This window comes from Coenobita brevimanus, chromosome 21, assembly GCF_032717465.1.
Source record: "Coenobita brevimanus isolate Jiangsu-jjx chromosome 21, ASM3271746v2, whole genome shotgun sequence".
NCBI lineage: Eukaryota > Metazoa > Arthropoda > Malacostraca > Decapoda > Coenobitidae > Coenobita > Coenobita brevimanus.
The window spans coordinates 2378131-2394352 of NC_136974.1; the positions used below are offsets into that span (position 1 = coordinate 2378131).

The following is a 16222-nucleotide window of genomic DNA, read 5'->3' on the forward strand; positions in this document are numbered from 1 at the left end:
ACATCTGCACCGAGTTTTAAGTGCCTAGTTTAACTCTTAAAATTCGCTCGTGTTCTTCCCAAAATTTCACTGTTTTTTACTATTGGTAACCGCTAATTTATGCATACACCGTTGCTAAGGCCAATAATATAGGCTTATGGACTCGAGCGAAAAGACGTACAGACATAATAAACAAAAAGCGAGTACACAAAAGTCTGACACTAATTTAAGAGGGCAAATTTCAGTATATCTTATGAGGAAGGGTAATATTTTAACTAGAATCCAAACACTGAAATTTGAAACATTGTAGAAAGGCTAAACTTCAACTTTCCATCAGGTTTTTTCGCTAATGATGCACATGAGAGGGTTCGTCTTCCCCTTAGCGATCTCAGCTTTAAGGCGCTTAGTTTTTAAAGTGTAGCGAATGTGGACAAAAAGGAAAATAATGCAGTAGGCCATAACAAATCCTTTATTGCTTCGTCAGAGGTACAAATACGACTCTTCCCCCTCCACCACCGCCCCTTACAAAAATGAATTAAATAAAGAAATAAAAACTGCCGATTTTTTTTTACTTGAGCGTGTTATTGTTCATGTTGGTTTGGTAAATTATGGTAGTTATCGACAAGTATATAACCATTAATAATTCTGCCAACACATACCCATTATTTTACATTAATAACCAAAAAAGTTAGAACTGTATTTCCCTTTCTTCATCGTTACTCGCAGATAACTGAATATTCAAAAGTTGCTTATTCGCTTTTATCTGTGCCAATATCACCTGGCTAGAGAGAGAGAGAGAGAGAGAGAGAGAGAGAGAGAGAGAGAGAGAGAGAGAGAAAATTGAAAGTAGTTTAAGTATCGTCTCAAGGGTATATTTTGAGTATTGTCAAAATTTACAACAATTTCCATAAAAAATAAATCCTTAGTTTTTTTTTTTGCCACCGTGTGCATCCTTTTTTTTTTTTTTTATTTTTCAGTTTTTGTACCGCTCTACTTATTTTTTTCTTTAAAGTACAGTATATGCCTTTCATTTTTTTTTAAATTTCACTGTAACCATAGATAGATAGATATAGATATTTGTAATTATTTGCGTTTCACTTATAAATTCGCTGTAAGAATATATGTTTTATTTTATTTTTTCTCCTTTCTCTGTGCTCATTCCTATTTCTTTTTCAATATTCTTCTGTAATTTCATGCACCTTCATTTCCATATTAGCCATTCTCTATAACAATATTGATTCCAGTTTCAATTTTCCCGCTCAAACACTTTAGATCCTACCCATCAATATAATGCCAGCGTTCACCATCACTAGGAAATCGGATAGCGGTATTGAGAGAGAGAGAGAGAGAGAGAGAGAGAGAGAGAGAGAGAGAGAGAGAGAGAGAGAGAGAATAAATATTGGCAGCAGTAAACCTCTCACGGCCATATGATTTTATTTTGTAGTGAGTCAGAGGGAGCGTTACTTGATACCGTCGCCATTAACCGTCTCATGATCGGAACAACTCTAGCATTCTATTTAATCCACCACCGGACGCCTCTAACGCTGTTTTAAATTTACTGTGTGTGTGTGTGTGTGTGTGTGTGTGTGTGTGTGTCTTAGAAATGGCTTTTTTTGTTATTATGCAATGAAATATTAATATGAAAGAAGGAAAAGGTGAAGGGTAAAGGATAAGCTGAGAGAGAGAGAGAGAGAGAGAGAGAGAGAGAGAGAGAGAGAGAGAGAGAGAGAGAGAGGGAAGATGGACCAACTTCCCTCTTGCACATACAAAGGAGCTTTTCCCTCACCCCCTGACCCGTATTCTCGTCGCCCTAGAAGGCTCCCTACACTCTCCATAATCCCTTCCGGCCCAAGACATATTTTTATTTTTGTTTCCAGACTATTATATTCAACTTGGAAAATGTCTTATAGTAAAAAAAAATTAATTAAGGCAGTATCTAACCTGTCTATAATAATAATAATAATAATAATAATAATAATAATAATAATAATAATACAGTACATAAGAAAGCAATGCAGTCCTCGTTAATTGATTGGTGTAAAACTCTACGGTAGGAACAAGCCACATTTCACTCCCCGCCACATTTCACTCCCCATCACTTTCACTACGAGAATATAAAATGTCCAATGATAATGTGATTTATTTATTTATTTTTTTTACCTCTGTACTAAACTCTCGCTACTTCCACCCGATCTTAGATGATTAGGTTACGCTTCTCATACTTTTAAAACTAGAAGCCGTCTCGTAACCCTTTCAATACGGGGACGTCCCTCAGTTTTCAATCTAACTATAGGCTACGCAGACTATACGTTACGAAATATCTCCCCTAACTACAGTAATCTCAAGCCCAGTTTACCACAAAACCTCTTCACTACGAGAAGTATAATCGCCACTTACAACTATGAATATCATACAGAAAAATCGTACCGGGTATATGGCAGGTACGAACAAAGAATCGGTTAAAGAGAGAGAGAGAGAGAGAGAGAGAGAGAGAGAGAGAGTCTTGGTACTGAGTAAATGGTACCTACTGAAGTGGAGGGTTAAGGCAGTGTGAGGCGCGAATGGTATAGTTTCCCCTTTAACCGAGAGAGAAAACGTTGTCTGCAAATATTTGGCACCTCGAAGAAAACAGGAATAAAGTTGCATCGACTGTGAATAGTTCTCTCTCTCTCTCTCTCTCTCTCTCTCTCTCTCTCTCTCTCTCTCTCTCTCAATATTTATCTTTCTTTCCCTCGCACCGAGAACAATTTTTAAAGTGAAAATAAACTAAAGAAAATGAAAAGAAGTTAAAATGTTTAGAGTATGTTAGGCAAATAAGAATGAGAGAGAGAGAGAGAGAGAGAGAGAGAGAGAGAGAGAGAGAGAGAGTGAGTTAGTGTGGGAAACAGTATATTCTACCCAGCTGTCTCCCTCTCACCGCACCTTTCTCTCTCTCTCTCTCTCTCTCTCTACCGCCAAACCATTTCATTCTTATTAGGCATTGTATTTTTCACTGTATTCTTAGAGGTACAGTATTTTTCACTGTATTCTTAGGGGTATTGTATTTTTCACTGTATTCTTGGGGGTACTGTATTCTTGTCTCCCCAGGTGGTTTTGATGTGGATGGTGGTGGCTGCCGCTGCTGATGTGGGTGCGGATAGTGCCCCACCCACCCCCTCCACCCCACCACCCCCACCCGCGCCCCACGACACCCCACACCACCCACCAGCCACACCGGAGCACGAAGGTGAGTGATGATGATGATGATGATAGCCATGATGATGATGATGATGATGATGATGATGATGATAGCGATGATGATGATGATGACGATGGTGGTAGTGGTGGTTGTGGTGGTGGTGATGATGATGATGATAATGGGTAACTATAACAGACGAAGAGTGGAAGATTTATGAAGATTTATGAGAGAGAGAGAGAGAGAGAGAGAGAGAGAGAGAGAGAGAGAGAGAGAGAGAGAGAGAGAGAGAGAGAGTAGTTGTAGTAGCAGTAGTACTGTATTAATAGTAGTGGTAGCATTATTTATTATTATTAGTAGTAGTAGTAGTAGTGGTAGTAACAGTAGTAGCAGTAGTAGTAACAGTAGTAGTAGTAGTAGTAATAGTAGTAGTAGTAGTATAGTAACAGTAAAAATCGTACTAGCAGAGGAGTGGTAATAGTAGTAGTGGTGCAGTCCCAAGTTTACTTAAAACGTAACCCGGTGGACTTCAGGCTGTGGTTACCTTCCTTCTGCAACTCACCATCTGCCTCTTTGGGGAGTAGGGAAGTAGCTGAGGGACGTTTGTATACCCAGGCAGCTCCACCACCCGATTATATCAGCGCCACCACGTGAAGGCGCCGCACTCCACCAAGCATAAACAGTAAAAACACGACACCAGACCAAAGGGACGAAAATAAAGCCGAATTAAGTACTACAATCCTTTTACTCTAAGCAGGCCTAAAATTGCCATGCCTCCATCTTGAATGCAGAATTATAACATGCGATTAACACTAGAATATGATGCTAGTCACGAAAAAGTGCAATGGACAAGATGCAGAGCCGCAGCATCGTCTTTTTCTGTCACTGAGCTACGTGAAGTAAGCAGCGAAAGGATGAAAATCTGGGCCAAGTTAAGGTGAAAGGAGTATAGCAAGTGTATGATGAAGTTTACGTAAAGAAGGATGATGGTGGAAGACTGAAGAAAATGGAAGGATAAATGGTAGACTATGTTATTTGGTGTAATGGAGAGCGTTATGGTGGGGAAGGAAGAAACAGGAGGCTTATGGTGCTCATTCTAACTATATAACGTGGGGGTGATGACGGATGCCTTCACGTGGTGGCACTGATATGACTGGACGGTGGAGCTGCCCGGGTGATACATTTCAGTCTCCTCCCTATCCACTACTACTACTACTATTACTACTACTCACATACCGCAGTCCTTCTTATTCTTGCTGCTAACACACAATTTTACGTGAGGGAAAAGACGGCAGTGTAAATTATCGAAGGTTACACTTTACACTCCATATCCAAAAGTCTTATAAACTGAATAAAATCGTCTGTAGGCAGCAAATAATATAACAAACCCTGCGTCCACGAGCTGAAGGGGTTAATAATGATGATGAGGTGCAGCGGTACGTAGAGGTGAAGAGATATAACGGTGATTAAGCGTGTTTAGTCGACCTCATTAGTGTCACACTAATTACTCTGACCTGTTAACAAGGGGTGAGGTCACACACAGAGGTCATTCGTACACTTAACCAACCACCGTAACTCTTGTAACTGTATTCTTGTTACAGCTACACACACACACACACACACACACACACACACACACACACACACACACACACACACAATCACCTAGCCATATCATAATTCTCCCTACACACACACACACACACACACACACACACATCACCCTACCCTATCATCACTTTCCCTCCTACCTTCTACGCTGTCATTCATCTACCATCATTTCCACTCCCAAACCCCATCATTTCCCATCCTCTATCGCCGCCCCACCGCCATTCGCCTCAGTTACCCCCATACAGGCCATCATTTTCCATTTTCTTCCGTACTGGCCACTGCCCCCCCACTGGCCATGTGCAGCGGCCATCACTCCTTGTATTGAGAAAGATGGCCCCCACACACACACACACACACACACACACACACACCAAACACGTGCCCTCTAACTCAATTTACAAGAGAGGAAAGTAGGCAAACTGGAAGGAAGGAAAACTTGAGAAGGAAAAATGTATGAGGAAGTCGGAAAGGAGAGGGAAGGAAGGTGAAGGAATTAACAAGAAAAAGAGCAATGGGAGGGAAGGGAAAGAAGTTGAGAAGGAAAACGTAGGAGAGAGAGAGAGAGAGAGAGAGAGAGTGGAGAGAAAACGTATGCTCGAGGTGAAAAATAAAAAACGCAGTAGTGGAAGAAAATGTGGTGGTGTGGAGGGGTCACTCAAGGATATTGCTGCGGCGCTGGAGTGGTGATAGAGTGGGTGATGGTGCTATACAATTGACTTACAGCTGGCAGGGTGTCATCTTCTATCACCATAACACACTATCACCTCAACGACAGCATCACATGTAACATCTCAACGACAATTTCACACCTAGCATCTCAACATCACACAGCACATCACCACATACCACATAACGACAAATAACATCACAACATCACACACATCACATCTAAACAGCAATATCACACGTAACACATCTCAGCAACATCACATAACACATCCCCTCACATCACATAACATCACCTCAACAATCATATCACACATGGCACATCATCACCTCAACATAACTCATAGTATGTCACTTCAACATCACACATCATCACAATCTCACACAACACATCACCTCAACATCACTCATCATCACAATCTCACACAACACATCACCTAAACATCACACAACACATCACCTTAACATCACACACATCACCTCAACATCACACATCATCACAGTCTCACACATCACCTCAACATCACACAACATATCACCTCAACATCACACATAACAAATCACGCTCAACATCACACCACATCACCTCAACATCACACACACCACATCACCTCAACATCACACATAACACATCACCTCAACATCACACAAAATACATCACCTCAACATCACAACCCATCACCTAAACCACATCACACATAACACATCCTCAACCAAATCACATAACACATTACCTCAACATCACACATACCATCACGCAGAAGACAATATCTCAACATCACAACCCATCACCTAAACCACATCACACATAACACATCCTCAACCAAATCACATAACACGTTACCTCAACATCACACACATCACATCACGCATAATACATCTCAGCATTACAATCCATCACCTCAACCACATCACACAACACATCATCTCAACATCACACATCACCTCACTTTCACAACCCATCACCTCAACCACATCACACATAACATCCTCAGCCACATCACACATAACACATCACTATGCTAACACCTCAGCACAACAGAACACCACATTAACACCACAGCACAATAACACACCACAGCCACAAAAACATCACACAAACATTCCTCTCTCATTACGCCAACTATCATGCCTAATTACCACTGCAAACACAACACAACAACAGTACTAACACCACAACACAAGACTGCAACACAGAGCTGACTCCACTATCTATCTATCTATTGCCAGACGCCTCAATCCCGTTTGGGGTGGCCACAAACAAATCGCCTCCAAGTCGCCCTGTCCCCCGCCATTTCACTGCCCTGCTCCCAACTCACACCCCCCTCTCTCATATACCTCTCCACCCCATCCCTCCATCTCATCCTCGGCCTCCCCCTCCCTCTTCCCCCCTCCACCTCACTCACATACACTCTCTTCGTCAGTCTTTCACCCTCCATTCTCTCCACATGGCCAAACCACCTCAGTGTGTTCCTCATAACGCTTCCTATCACATCCACATCCACACCACAACGCTCCTTTATATTGTCATTCGTCAGCCTGTCTCTCCATGTGACTCCACAGCCTCCTCTTAAATAACTCATTTCCACTGCTCTCACTCTTGACTTGTGTCCTTCCAACAACGTCCAAATTCACTTCCATACGTTAGAGTTGGTATCACAATACTGTCATGTAGTAACTTTTTCACTTCCATGCTCACTTCCCTGTTTCTTATCACTGCTTTCAAAGAACCAGCAATCTTTCTTCCCTGCTGTACCCTTTCAAGCACTTCACCCTCCAAACCTCCATCCTTACTCATCACACAACTCAAGTACTTAAACGTACTCACATTTTCCAATTCCTCACCATCCAACCTCGCTGTACATTCACTGACTCCACATTAGCACAATAATACAACACTGCTAACACCATAACACAACAATACAGCAAGATAACACTTCGGTCAAAAAAATACACTAACATACCTTTCTTAAGTTTTTGAATCGTGTGTGTGTGTGTGTGTGTGTGTGTGTGTGTGTGTGTGTGTGTGTGTGTGTGTGTGTGTGTGTGTGTTCTTACCATCATGCAATTATTATTTTCAAAATTAGGATGGACTTTTCAAAATGGAGTGGTTAGATTCAATTTTCATTAACTACTCCATTACCAAGGGTTTCTCCTATACTAAATAAAATCGTGGGAAGAGAGCAATAATACGAAAATGATATGCTCGGTCTGAAAGGGTTAATGTAGCCTACTTCATCTCAACATCAACACAACACCACTTCATCTCAACATCAACACAACACCACTTTATCTCAACATCAACACAACACCACTTCATCTCAACATCAACACAACACCACTTTATCTCAACATCAACACAACACCACTTTATCTCAACACAACACCACCATCTCAACATCAACACAACACCACATCATCTCAACATCAACACAACACCACATCATCTCAACATCAACACAACACCACATCATCTCAACATCAACACAACACCACTTCATTTCAGCATCACTTCATCTTAACATCGACACAACACCACCATCTCAACATCAACGCAACACCACATCATCTCAACATCAACACAACACCACTATCTCAGCATCAACACAACACCACTTCATCTAATCAACAAAAACAACATCATGCCACCAAAATCGCCATAAAGTAATAAAATGACAATGTGTATAATTTTTCATCGCCATAACAACACGCTGTCAGGTCACAACAACGCTAGCACCCCTTACCTAATTACGCTTCGCCAGACACTCTTCACATGCTTTAAATTAAATCATTGTACGGTAAAGAAATTATGCCTCTTCCTAAGCACTGACGGATACACGGAGGAAATGTCACACCAAATGAAACACGCACTGGCAAGACGTGGTTATGTTTCGCCAGTTGTTAAGTGCTCTTTAGACGAAACTGGGAAGACATAACTTGATTTTCTTACTGTGTACCCGTCAGTCGTGGTTCGTACTCCCGCTCAGTTCAGTCCAACACCTGGCTGGCGGAAAGTCGTGGCGAGGGCTAAACCAGCAAGCACTTGGCGTCGACACGGCCTTAAAGTGGTGGTTCGAAGCTTCACTGGACCGCACTTGAAACATTTCGTGAAGTCCAGAAAAACTTCCAACCACCAACGGCTCTTGAATCGGTATGAAACCTTGGCCACGACGTCCTTTCGGCCAGGATAAGGGGTAGAGGGTAGGCCGAACGACGGCTCACAAGTACACCTTTGTGGATAGTCTGTTACAATAATACGTACAGCCATGAGGAAAAGTTCGCCAACAATCCTGTCAACTTTGTGTCCTGCCTTTCATACTCGTATTTCTCATGCTTCCACAAACAACACAAAGTATCCTTCCTTTTCATGTTTTTATTTTTTTTTTCGTGTTTTAAGTTGCTTTCACATAAGTGTAATTCATGTAACACCTTCCACTGACTCATGCAGTATAACTGCCAGCAAACTTTTACTCATGGTTGTTCCAATAAAATGAAATTGATTATAAAAATAAAACACTTATTGCAACTGTTATCCCACCATATAATAAGACCATTCATTCTGCGCGACGTAAAAATCTATTATAACTGTGACTGATTCATTGTTTTGTTCTCAGATGCTGCTGACACGAGGGGTTTCATGTCCAGCATCTTCCCTGAAGGCCTCAAGCGTTCCCAGCCTTCCTCCCAAGACCTCCAGCCTTCAGATCCCGCCTTTGAGCCCCTGGAGCCGGCCAAAGCCTTAGTCAAACGTTCCGCTGAGGGTCAGGAAGCATACATGTCATCCACTGGTTATGACCCCACGGCAGCTTGGGCTAAGAGGAACCCCAGTGACCCAGGGTTTGAGTCCTACATGCACAGCATCAACTACGACCCCATGATGGCCTGGGGTAAGAGGGAAGGGGCAAAGAGGAACGGGTTCGACTCCTATATGCAAAGTATCAACTACGACCCGATGCAGGCCTGGGGGAAGCGAGAAGACGATTCAACACCAGCGGACTACTACTACGGGCAGGACCTATCAGGCACCCCGAGCAAGAGGGACGAGTACGCCAGCAGTTACTATCCCCAGCACTACTACACAGAGGGCATCAAGAAACACGACCCCTACCTCGACGTCTACATCCCCAACCACTTCATGCACAGCTTCAAGAGGTCCATCAACCCGTACTTCCTCTCCGTGGCCTCGAGTGACTGGAAGCGCGCGCCAAATGACATGGGGGCACAAGGTTTCCACGAGGGGATCTTCACACACAACTTCGGTGACTTTTCTCCGGTGAAGCGAAACAGGAGGGATGTCGACGCTTCCGATGCCCCGGAGAAGAGGAGGATGGGGATGGGGGCTAGCGGATTTCATGGAGACACTTTCAGCCAAGGATTTGGGGATTTCTCCACCATGAAAAAACGCATGGGAGCCAGCGGATTCCATGGCGATACTTTCAGTCAGGGATTCGGGGATTTCTCCACCATGAAGAAGAGAATGGGAGCGAGTGGATTTCATGGCGACACTTTCAGTCAAGGTTTCGGAGACTTCTCAACCATGAAGAAGCGAAGAATGGGACTAGGAGACAGCGCCTTCCATGGAGATACCTTTAGTCAGGGCTTCGGCGACTTTTCCACCATGAAGAAGCGAATGGGGGCCAGTGGTTTCCATGGAGACACATTCAGTCAGGGATTCGGCGATTTCTCAACCATGAAAAAACGACGACTGGGCATGGGAGCAAGTGGGTTCCATGGCGACACATTCACGCAAGGGTTCGGCGATTTTTCCACCATGAAGAAGCGCATGGGGGCGAGTGGCTTCCATGGTGACACATTCAGTCAAGGATTCGGCGATTTCTCGACCATGAAGAAGAGGCGGCTTGGTATGGGGGCGAGTGGTTTCCATGGCGACACATTCACTCAAGGATTCGGTGACTTTTCCACCATGAAGAAGCGCATGGGGGCCAGTGGTTTCCACGGCGACACGTTTAGTCAGGGTTTCGGCGACTTCTCAACCATGAAGAAGCGGATGGGGGCCAGCGGATTTCACGGCGACACCTTCAGTCAGGGCTTTGGGGATTTTTCGACCATGAAGAAGAGGCCTGATTTGAAAACGACCGAGGAGTATCTGGCCGAGTTTGAGCAAGCAACTCAAAATGCAGACACAGAGGAAAAGGAAGAGGCAGAGGAGGCAGCAAAGGAGAAGGAAACGACAAGAAGAAAGAGGGTAATAAGCGAGTCGGACGAGGAGGACAAGGAAGACGACGAGGCAGACGAATCCTCATTCAAACTGGCAGAACTCGGGGCTCTCCGCCAGCAGCAGGAAATGAATGACCGGCTCAAGAGGAACTTAGAGGAGAGTGGGATGCTTCAAGTGGACCTCAGACCTCCGATCGAGAGTGACGTGAACAGCAGGAGACGGAGGGACATCCAGGGGAGCAATTCCGACCCCGAGGATGATTCGGCTCGGCCCCTGTACAAGCGCTCGGCCGAATGGAACGAAGGTCAAATGCTCAGCGGGGGCCTTGGAGATTTCGACACGATGAAGAGACGGCGATGAGAGCCCCTCCCCACCTCCCCCCCCTTCCAGCTTCCCCACACCCAAATACACCCCCTCTGTCCCTCCATATACGCTCCCCCACACCCTAATACTCTTTCAGACATCTCCCTTCCTCCCACCTAAGTAATTACCACATCCTTCCAAACTTAATCCTACCTCTCTAACCATATCACACTCCCTACCTCTCTACTTATACCCCTCTCCCTATCTCTTTAACAATATATCTCCCTACTTCTCCTCTCCTTCCCTCTTTCTTATATTACCTTCTGTTACCCTCTTCCAGTCTTTCAAGGTCTCGCCCATCTATCAAATTTCCTTCCCTCCCTCCTTCACCACACTTATCGTAATTGCGTCTCAGTTGACCAGCCTTCCACCCTAGCTTGCTCATACATATACCTCTTCCCATTCGTTTTTATCATGTTATCTATTAGACTATTATTCCTTTCTCCTGTTGCAAATCCTCCTTTTCAAATTCTTCTTTTCTGTCATACGTATACACTCAGCAATTAGTATTTCGTTTCGCAATTCTTGTTCCCCCTTCCCCTCCCCCTATAACTCATGTCCCCTCCCCTTCCATTCCAGTCCTTTTTCTCCTCCTTTCCTCCCTCCCCCTTCCCGAGTCTCCTCCTTCCTTCCTCTGCTCTTTCTCTCTGCACCTGATCCTCCCTGTTTGTTATCGTTCACTTCCTCATTTGCGTAATTCCTTGTCTTCTTTTCTATTTTTTGATTCTCCTTTTTTCACAACTTCTCTTTTACCGCTTCCTTTCAGTCCCTTCCTTTCTCCTCTCAAACCTCCTCCACTACACACTATTCCTTCCCTTCCTCTCCTGTTTATCTTTACCTCCCTCATTTCTATCTTTCCATCTCTCGTCCCCATTCCTCTCATACATTCCTCCCTGCAATCCTTTCCCTCCCCATCCCATTCCCATCCCTCTACCTCCCCATCCCTCTCAGAATACATCTCATACTTGTTCTTCCTTCCTGTCTTTCCTTTCTCACTCCTCTTCCTCTTCCTCTTGATTCAGGCTCTTCTTTCCCCCTCTTTACTTCTCTCTCTATCGCTGTCCCGTAATTCCCTGCCTCCCTCCTATTCTAACTTGTTCCGTATCTCATATTTTTACCTACATATACTTCGTTCCTTCCCTCCCTCTTTCAATTACCTTCCTTCTTCCCCCTGTCCCGTTCTCTCCCATGTTCCTCCCCTCCAACTCCTATATTCCTCCCCCTCCCTTCTTTGTAATCCTCCCTCTCCCTCCACTTTCCTATGCTTTCCCTCCTTCCTCTCCTAATCCCTCCCTTGTCCCTCCTACCCCTCTGTTTGAAATGCTCCTTCCCCCTTCCTTTCTCATATTCCTTCCTTCCCTTTCTCTCCCTTCCTCTCCCTCCTGTCCTCCCATCTCCTCCCTACTTTTACCTCTCCCACACTCCCTCCCTCTCCCAGCTCTCATCTCTCTCCTGCCCCATACCCAAGGCTTACCACATAACCCGCCAGCCCCTCCACAGCATTCTAATCTAACCTTCATCGTGGGTTTAGGCAAGCTCTCTAACTCAGCGTGGGTTGCATCTCACGGCTGACTACTGTACTATTCCGAGACCAAAATAGTAGGATGGCATGTGTAACTACTCCCCTTTGTCTATAATAGCTAAGATGAATTATAGAGGACTCCTGAGGTGATATATAACGAGGGTGGTGTCATCTTTCATCCTATCCACGAGCAGGGCCCTACACTGGCATGCGTTCTCTGTCTCCTTCGCCTATAATTCATAAGATATAATTCCCAGAGGTGATAATATTATAGGTACAGTAATCTCTTTTCATGTTCTTCTTGTCCATATACTCGAAGCTTTTTGAAAAACTTCGTCTGTTTCAATATAGTTCCCAGTGGCTACATCATACGCTCGTGTATTTCTCTTCTTCCTCTAACACACACACACACACACACACACACACACACACACGGCCTGCATCCCTCCATGATCTTCCAAAACTTTCACAATTGCGCCAAAAAAAACCCGGAGCTAAAAAAAAAAAAAAAAAAAATCTTATTCATGACGCACACAGCATCTATGGAAACATTTTTTTTTTTTCAAATTTCATAATAAAAAACGAAAAAGTTTATTAATATACGTTAAAAAATATATATGCTTAGAAAATTGTACTCGTATATTCTGTTTTTTATTTTATTTGTTTTTGGCGGGAAAGAGGGTGATGGTGATGATGATGATGATGATGATGATCTCTGTTAATATGATGATGGTGATGATGATGATGATGATGATCTCTGTTAATATGATGATGGTGATGATGATCATGATGATGATGATGATGATAATGATGTTAATATGATGATGGTGATGATGATGATGATGATGATGATGATGATCTGTTAATATGATGATGGTGATGATGATGATGATGATAATGATCTCTGTTAAAATGGTGATGGTGATGATGATGATGATGATAATGATCTCTGTTAATATGGTGATGGTGGTGATGATGATGATGATGATATGATGATGATGATGATGATGATGATCTGTTAATATGATGATGGTGATGATATGATGATGATGATCTGTTAATATGATGATGGTAATGATGATGATGATGATATTGACCTTTTAATATAGTGATGATGATGATGACGATGATCTCCGTTAATATGGTAATGATGTTGATGATGATGATGACAAAGGTGATGATCTCTGTTAACATGATGACGATGACGACGATGATGATAACGATGATGGTGATGGTCTAATTTTTCTAACCTTATAGCCTGCATCATTGTTAGTTCAGAGTGTTTTTAAAAATTATACCAAAAATTGCCTTAAAATCCAACTGTGCAAGAAGGAACAGTATTAGTTATCAGTAAAGGTAAATACGGTGTAGATATAAGAAATTAGTAAAAGAAAATCACAGTAATAATAATAATAATAATAATAATAATAATAATACGGTCATATAATTTTTTTCACTCTCTCCAGACGATTTCATTAAGCTTGGGACAGATTCTCGACCTGGATGGGTTTATAGGCGCTCCAAACCCCCTTAAGGCGAGAGATTTGACTAAGATGAAGAAAAACCGTCTGGGGGAAGTATGCGTAATCTACTGTAGAATCATCGTACTGAAGGGGGTATAGGGAGAAGGGGAACAGTATGAGGAGAAAGACAAATGGAGTGTAAGGAGAAAGACAAACAGGAGTATAAGGAGAAAGATAACAGTATAAGGAGAAAGATAACAGGAGTACATGGAGAAACATAACAGGAGTATAAGGAGAAAGGTAACAGGAGTATAAGGAGAAAGATAACAGAGGAGTATAAGGAGAAAGATAACAGGAGTATAAGGAGAAAGATAACAGAGGAGTATAAGGAGAAAGATAACAGGAGTATAAGGAGAAAGATAACAGGAGTATAAGGAGAAAGATAACAGAGGAGTATAAGGAGAAAGATAACAGGAGTATCAGGAGAAAGATAACAGAGGAGTATAAAGAGAAAGATAACAGTATAAGGAGAAAGATAACAGGAGTATAAGGAGAAACATAACAGAAGTATAAGGAGAAAGGTAACAGGAGTATAAGGAAAAGATAACAGGAGTATAAGGAGAAAGACAACAGGAGTATAAGGAGAAAGACAACAGGAGTATCAGGAGAAAGAGAACACGGGAAGAGAATCGACAAATTAAAAATGAAAAAAAAAATCAAAATATTATAAACTTAATCCCTTCAATCCAATTACCTTTTTCTTAATGACAAGGTAATTATATTCAATTTAGGAAAAAATCTAATTAGAGAGGTTAATTACTCTTCATTAACCTGTATCATACGTCATTATTAACTTTATTTTTATAGTCTCGTGATACTCTGATGAAGATCTAAATATACACCAACGGACTGAGAATAAATATAAATAAATAAATAAATAAATAAAAAACTACATTATCTTCAACCCCCGGAAGGAACGGGGGTGGAGGGGGGGGTTGAGAAGCTGAAAAGAAAGGAAGGAAGAAAGAAACATGGAAGGAAGAAAAGAAGGAAGGAAAGGGGAAGAGAGAAAAAAAGAATGAAAAGAAAGAAAAAGAAAGAAGGAGGAAAGAAAGGAAGAGAAAGAAAGCAAGATAAGAAAGAAAAAGAAAGAAGGAAGGAATGAAGAAAGGAAGAAAGAATGAAAGACCACAGAAAAGTATTAGGCCTAAGGAAGAAAGGAAGGTGTGGAAAAAATGAGAGAAAATAAAGAAAAGGTATTATTAATCAGTAGGGAAACTCGAAAAATGAATTCGTTTAAATAATCAGTCCAAAATTATATAACTACTATGAAGAGAGAGAGAGAGAGAGAGAGAGAGAGAGAGAGAGAGAGAGAGAGAGAGATTACGACTGCAAACATCTAAAAAAGTGTGACAATTTTGGAACATTTTGTCAAAACCCATATACTGCAAAAAGAAAAAGTATTATTAATTTTGCAAGGCCACTCAAAAACTGTGATTCTACTAGGAATGATGTCAAAAAAGTATGTATATATTTTTCGTGCTGTACGTGAAGTCAAATTTGAATGGGGGACACCTGTAATCTGATACGGATTATTGTATTTACTGTTTTTCTTCTCTTTTCGTCTACTGTAAAATAATAAGAATAATAATTATAATAATAATAATAATGACGAGAAAGAGGAAAAATTAAAGAAAAAGAAAAGAAAACTAAAAGAAGAGGAGGAAGAACAAATAGAAGAAAGAAGAAGAGGAAGAAGAAGTAAAGGAAGAAGGAAGAAGAAAAGGAATAAGGAGAAAAGGAAGATGATGAAGGAGGAGGAGGAGGAGGAGGAGGAAGAGCAGGAGGAGGAGGAGGAGAAAGACGAAAGGAGGAGGAAAAGGAAGTATTGTCAACCTTTCATATTAAAAAGAAGACAGCAGCAAAAATAAAAAATACAAAACAAATACAAATAAAAAATAAAACACTAATTATCCATAAGTGATGAAGTGCTCCAAGTAATAAGATTAATAAAAATACGAGAAATAAAGATATGGACGAAGAAATAAGAAATACTACCGCCTACACGAATTCCCATATCGATAATAAGTGACAAGTGAACGAAAGCCAGTGGAAAAACAGACGAGGAGTAAATGGACGAAGTGAACACAATAATATGAACATCAATAAATAAATAAATAATGATAAATGATAACCAGGAAAACATCGGTAAACAAAAAAAAATGGATAAACAGACAAAAAACATCGATACGCAAAGAAAAACA

The 16222-nt window shown here is 41.9% G+C and overlaps 1 protein-coding gene across 1 annotated transcript; it reads left to right on the plus strand.

Moving 5' to 3' along the window:
* Nucleotides 1-3081: 3081 nt before the first annotated feature.
* On the plus strand, nucleotides 3082-11143 carry LOC145392058 (uncharacterized). The gene is made up of 2 exons (XM_080266514.1): nucleotides 3082-3205; nucleotides 9046-11143. Exons 1-2 carry the CDS (start codon nucleotides 3082-3084, stop codon nucleotides 10968-10970), a joined length of 2049 nt encoding a protein of 682 aa, XP_080122640.1. The 3' UTR covers nucleotides 10971-11143.
* The last annotated feature ends 5079 nt before the right edge of the window (nucleotides 11144-16222 follow it).

Coding starts and splice junctions, on each gene's coding strand:
- LOC145392058 (XM_080266514.1), top strand. CDS start 3,082: ATGGTGGTGGCTGCCGCTGCTGATGTGGGTGCGGATAGTGCCCCACCC. Junction 3,206..9,045: donor AGCCACACCGGAGCACGAAG/GTGAGTGATGAT, acceptor TTTTGTTCTCAG/ATGCTGCTGACACGAGGGGT.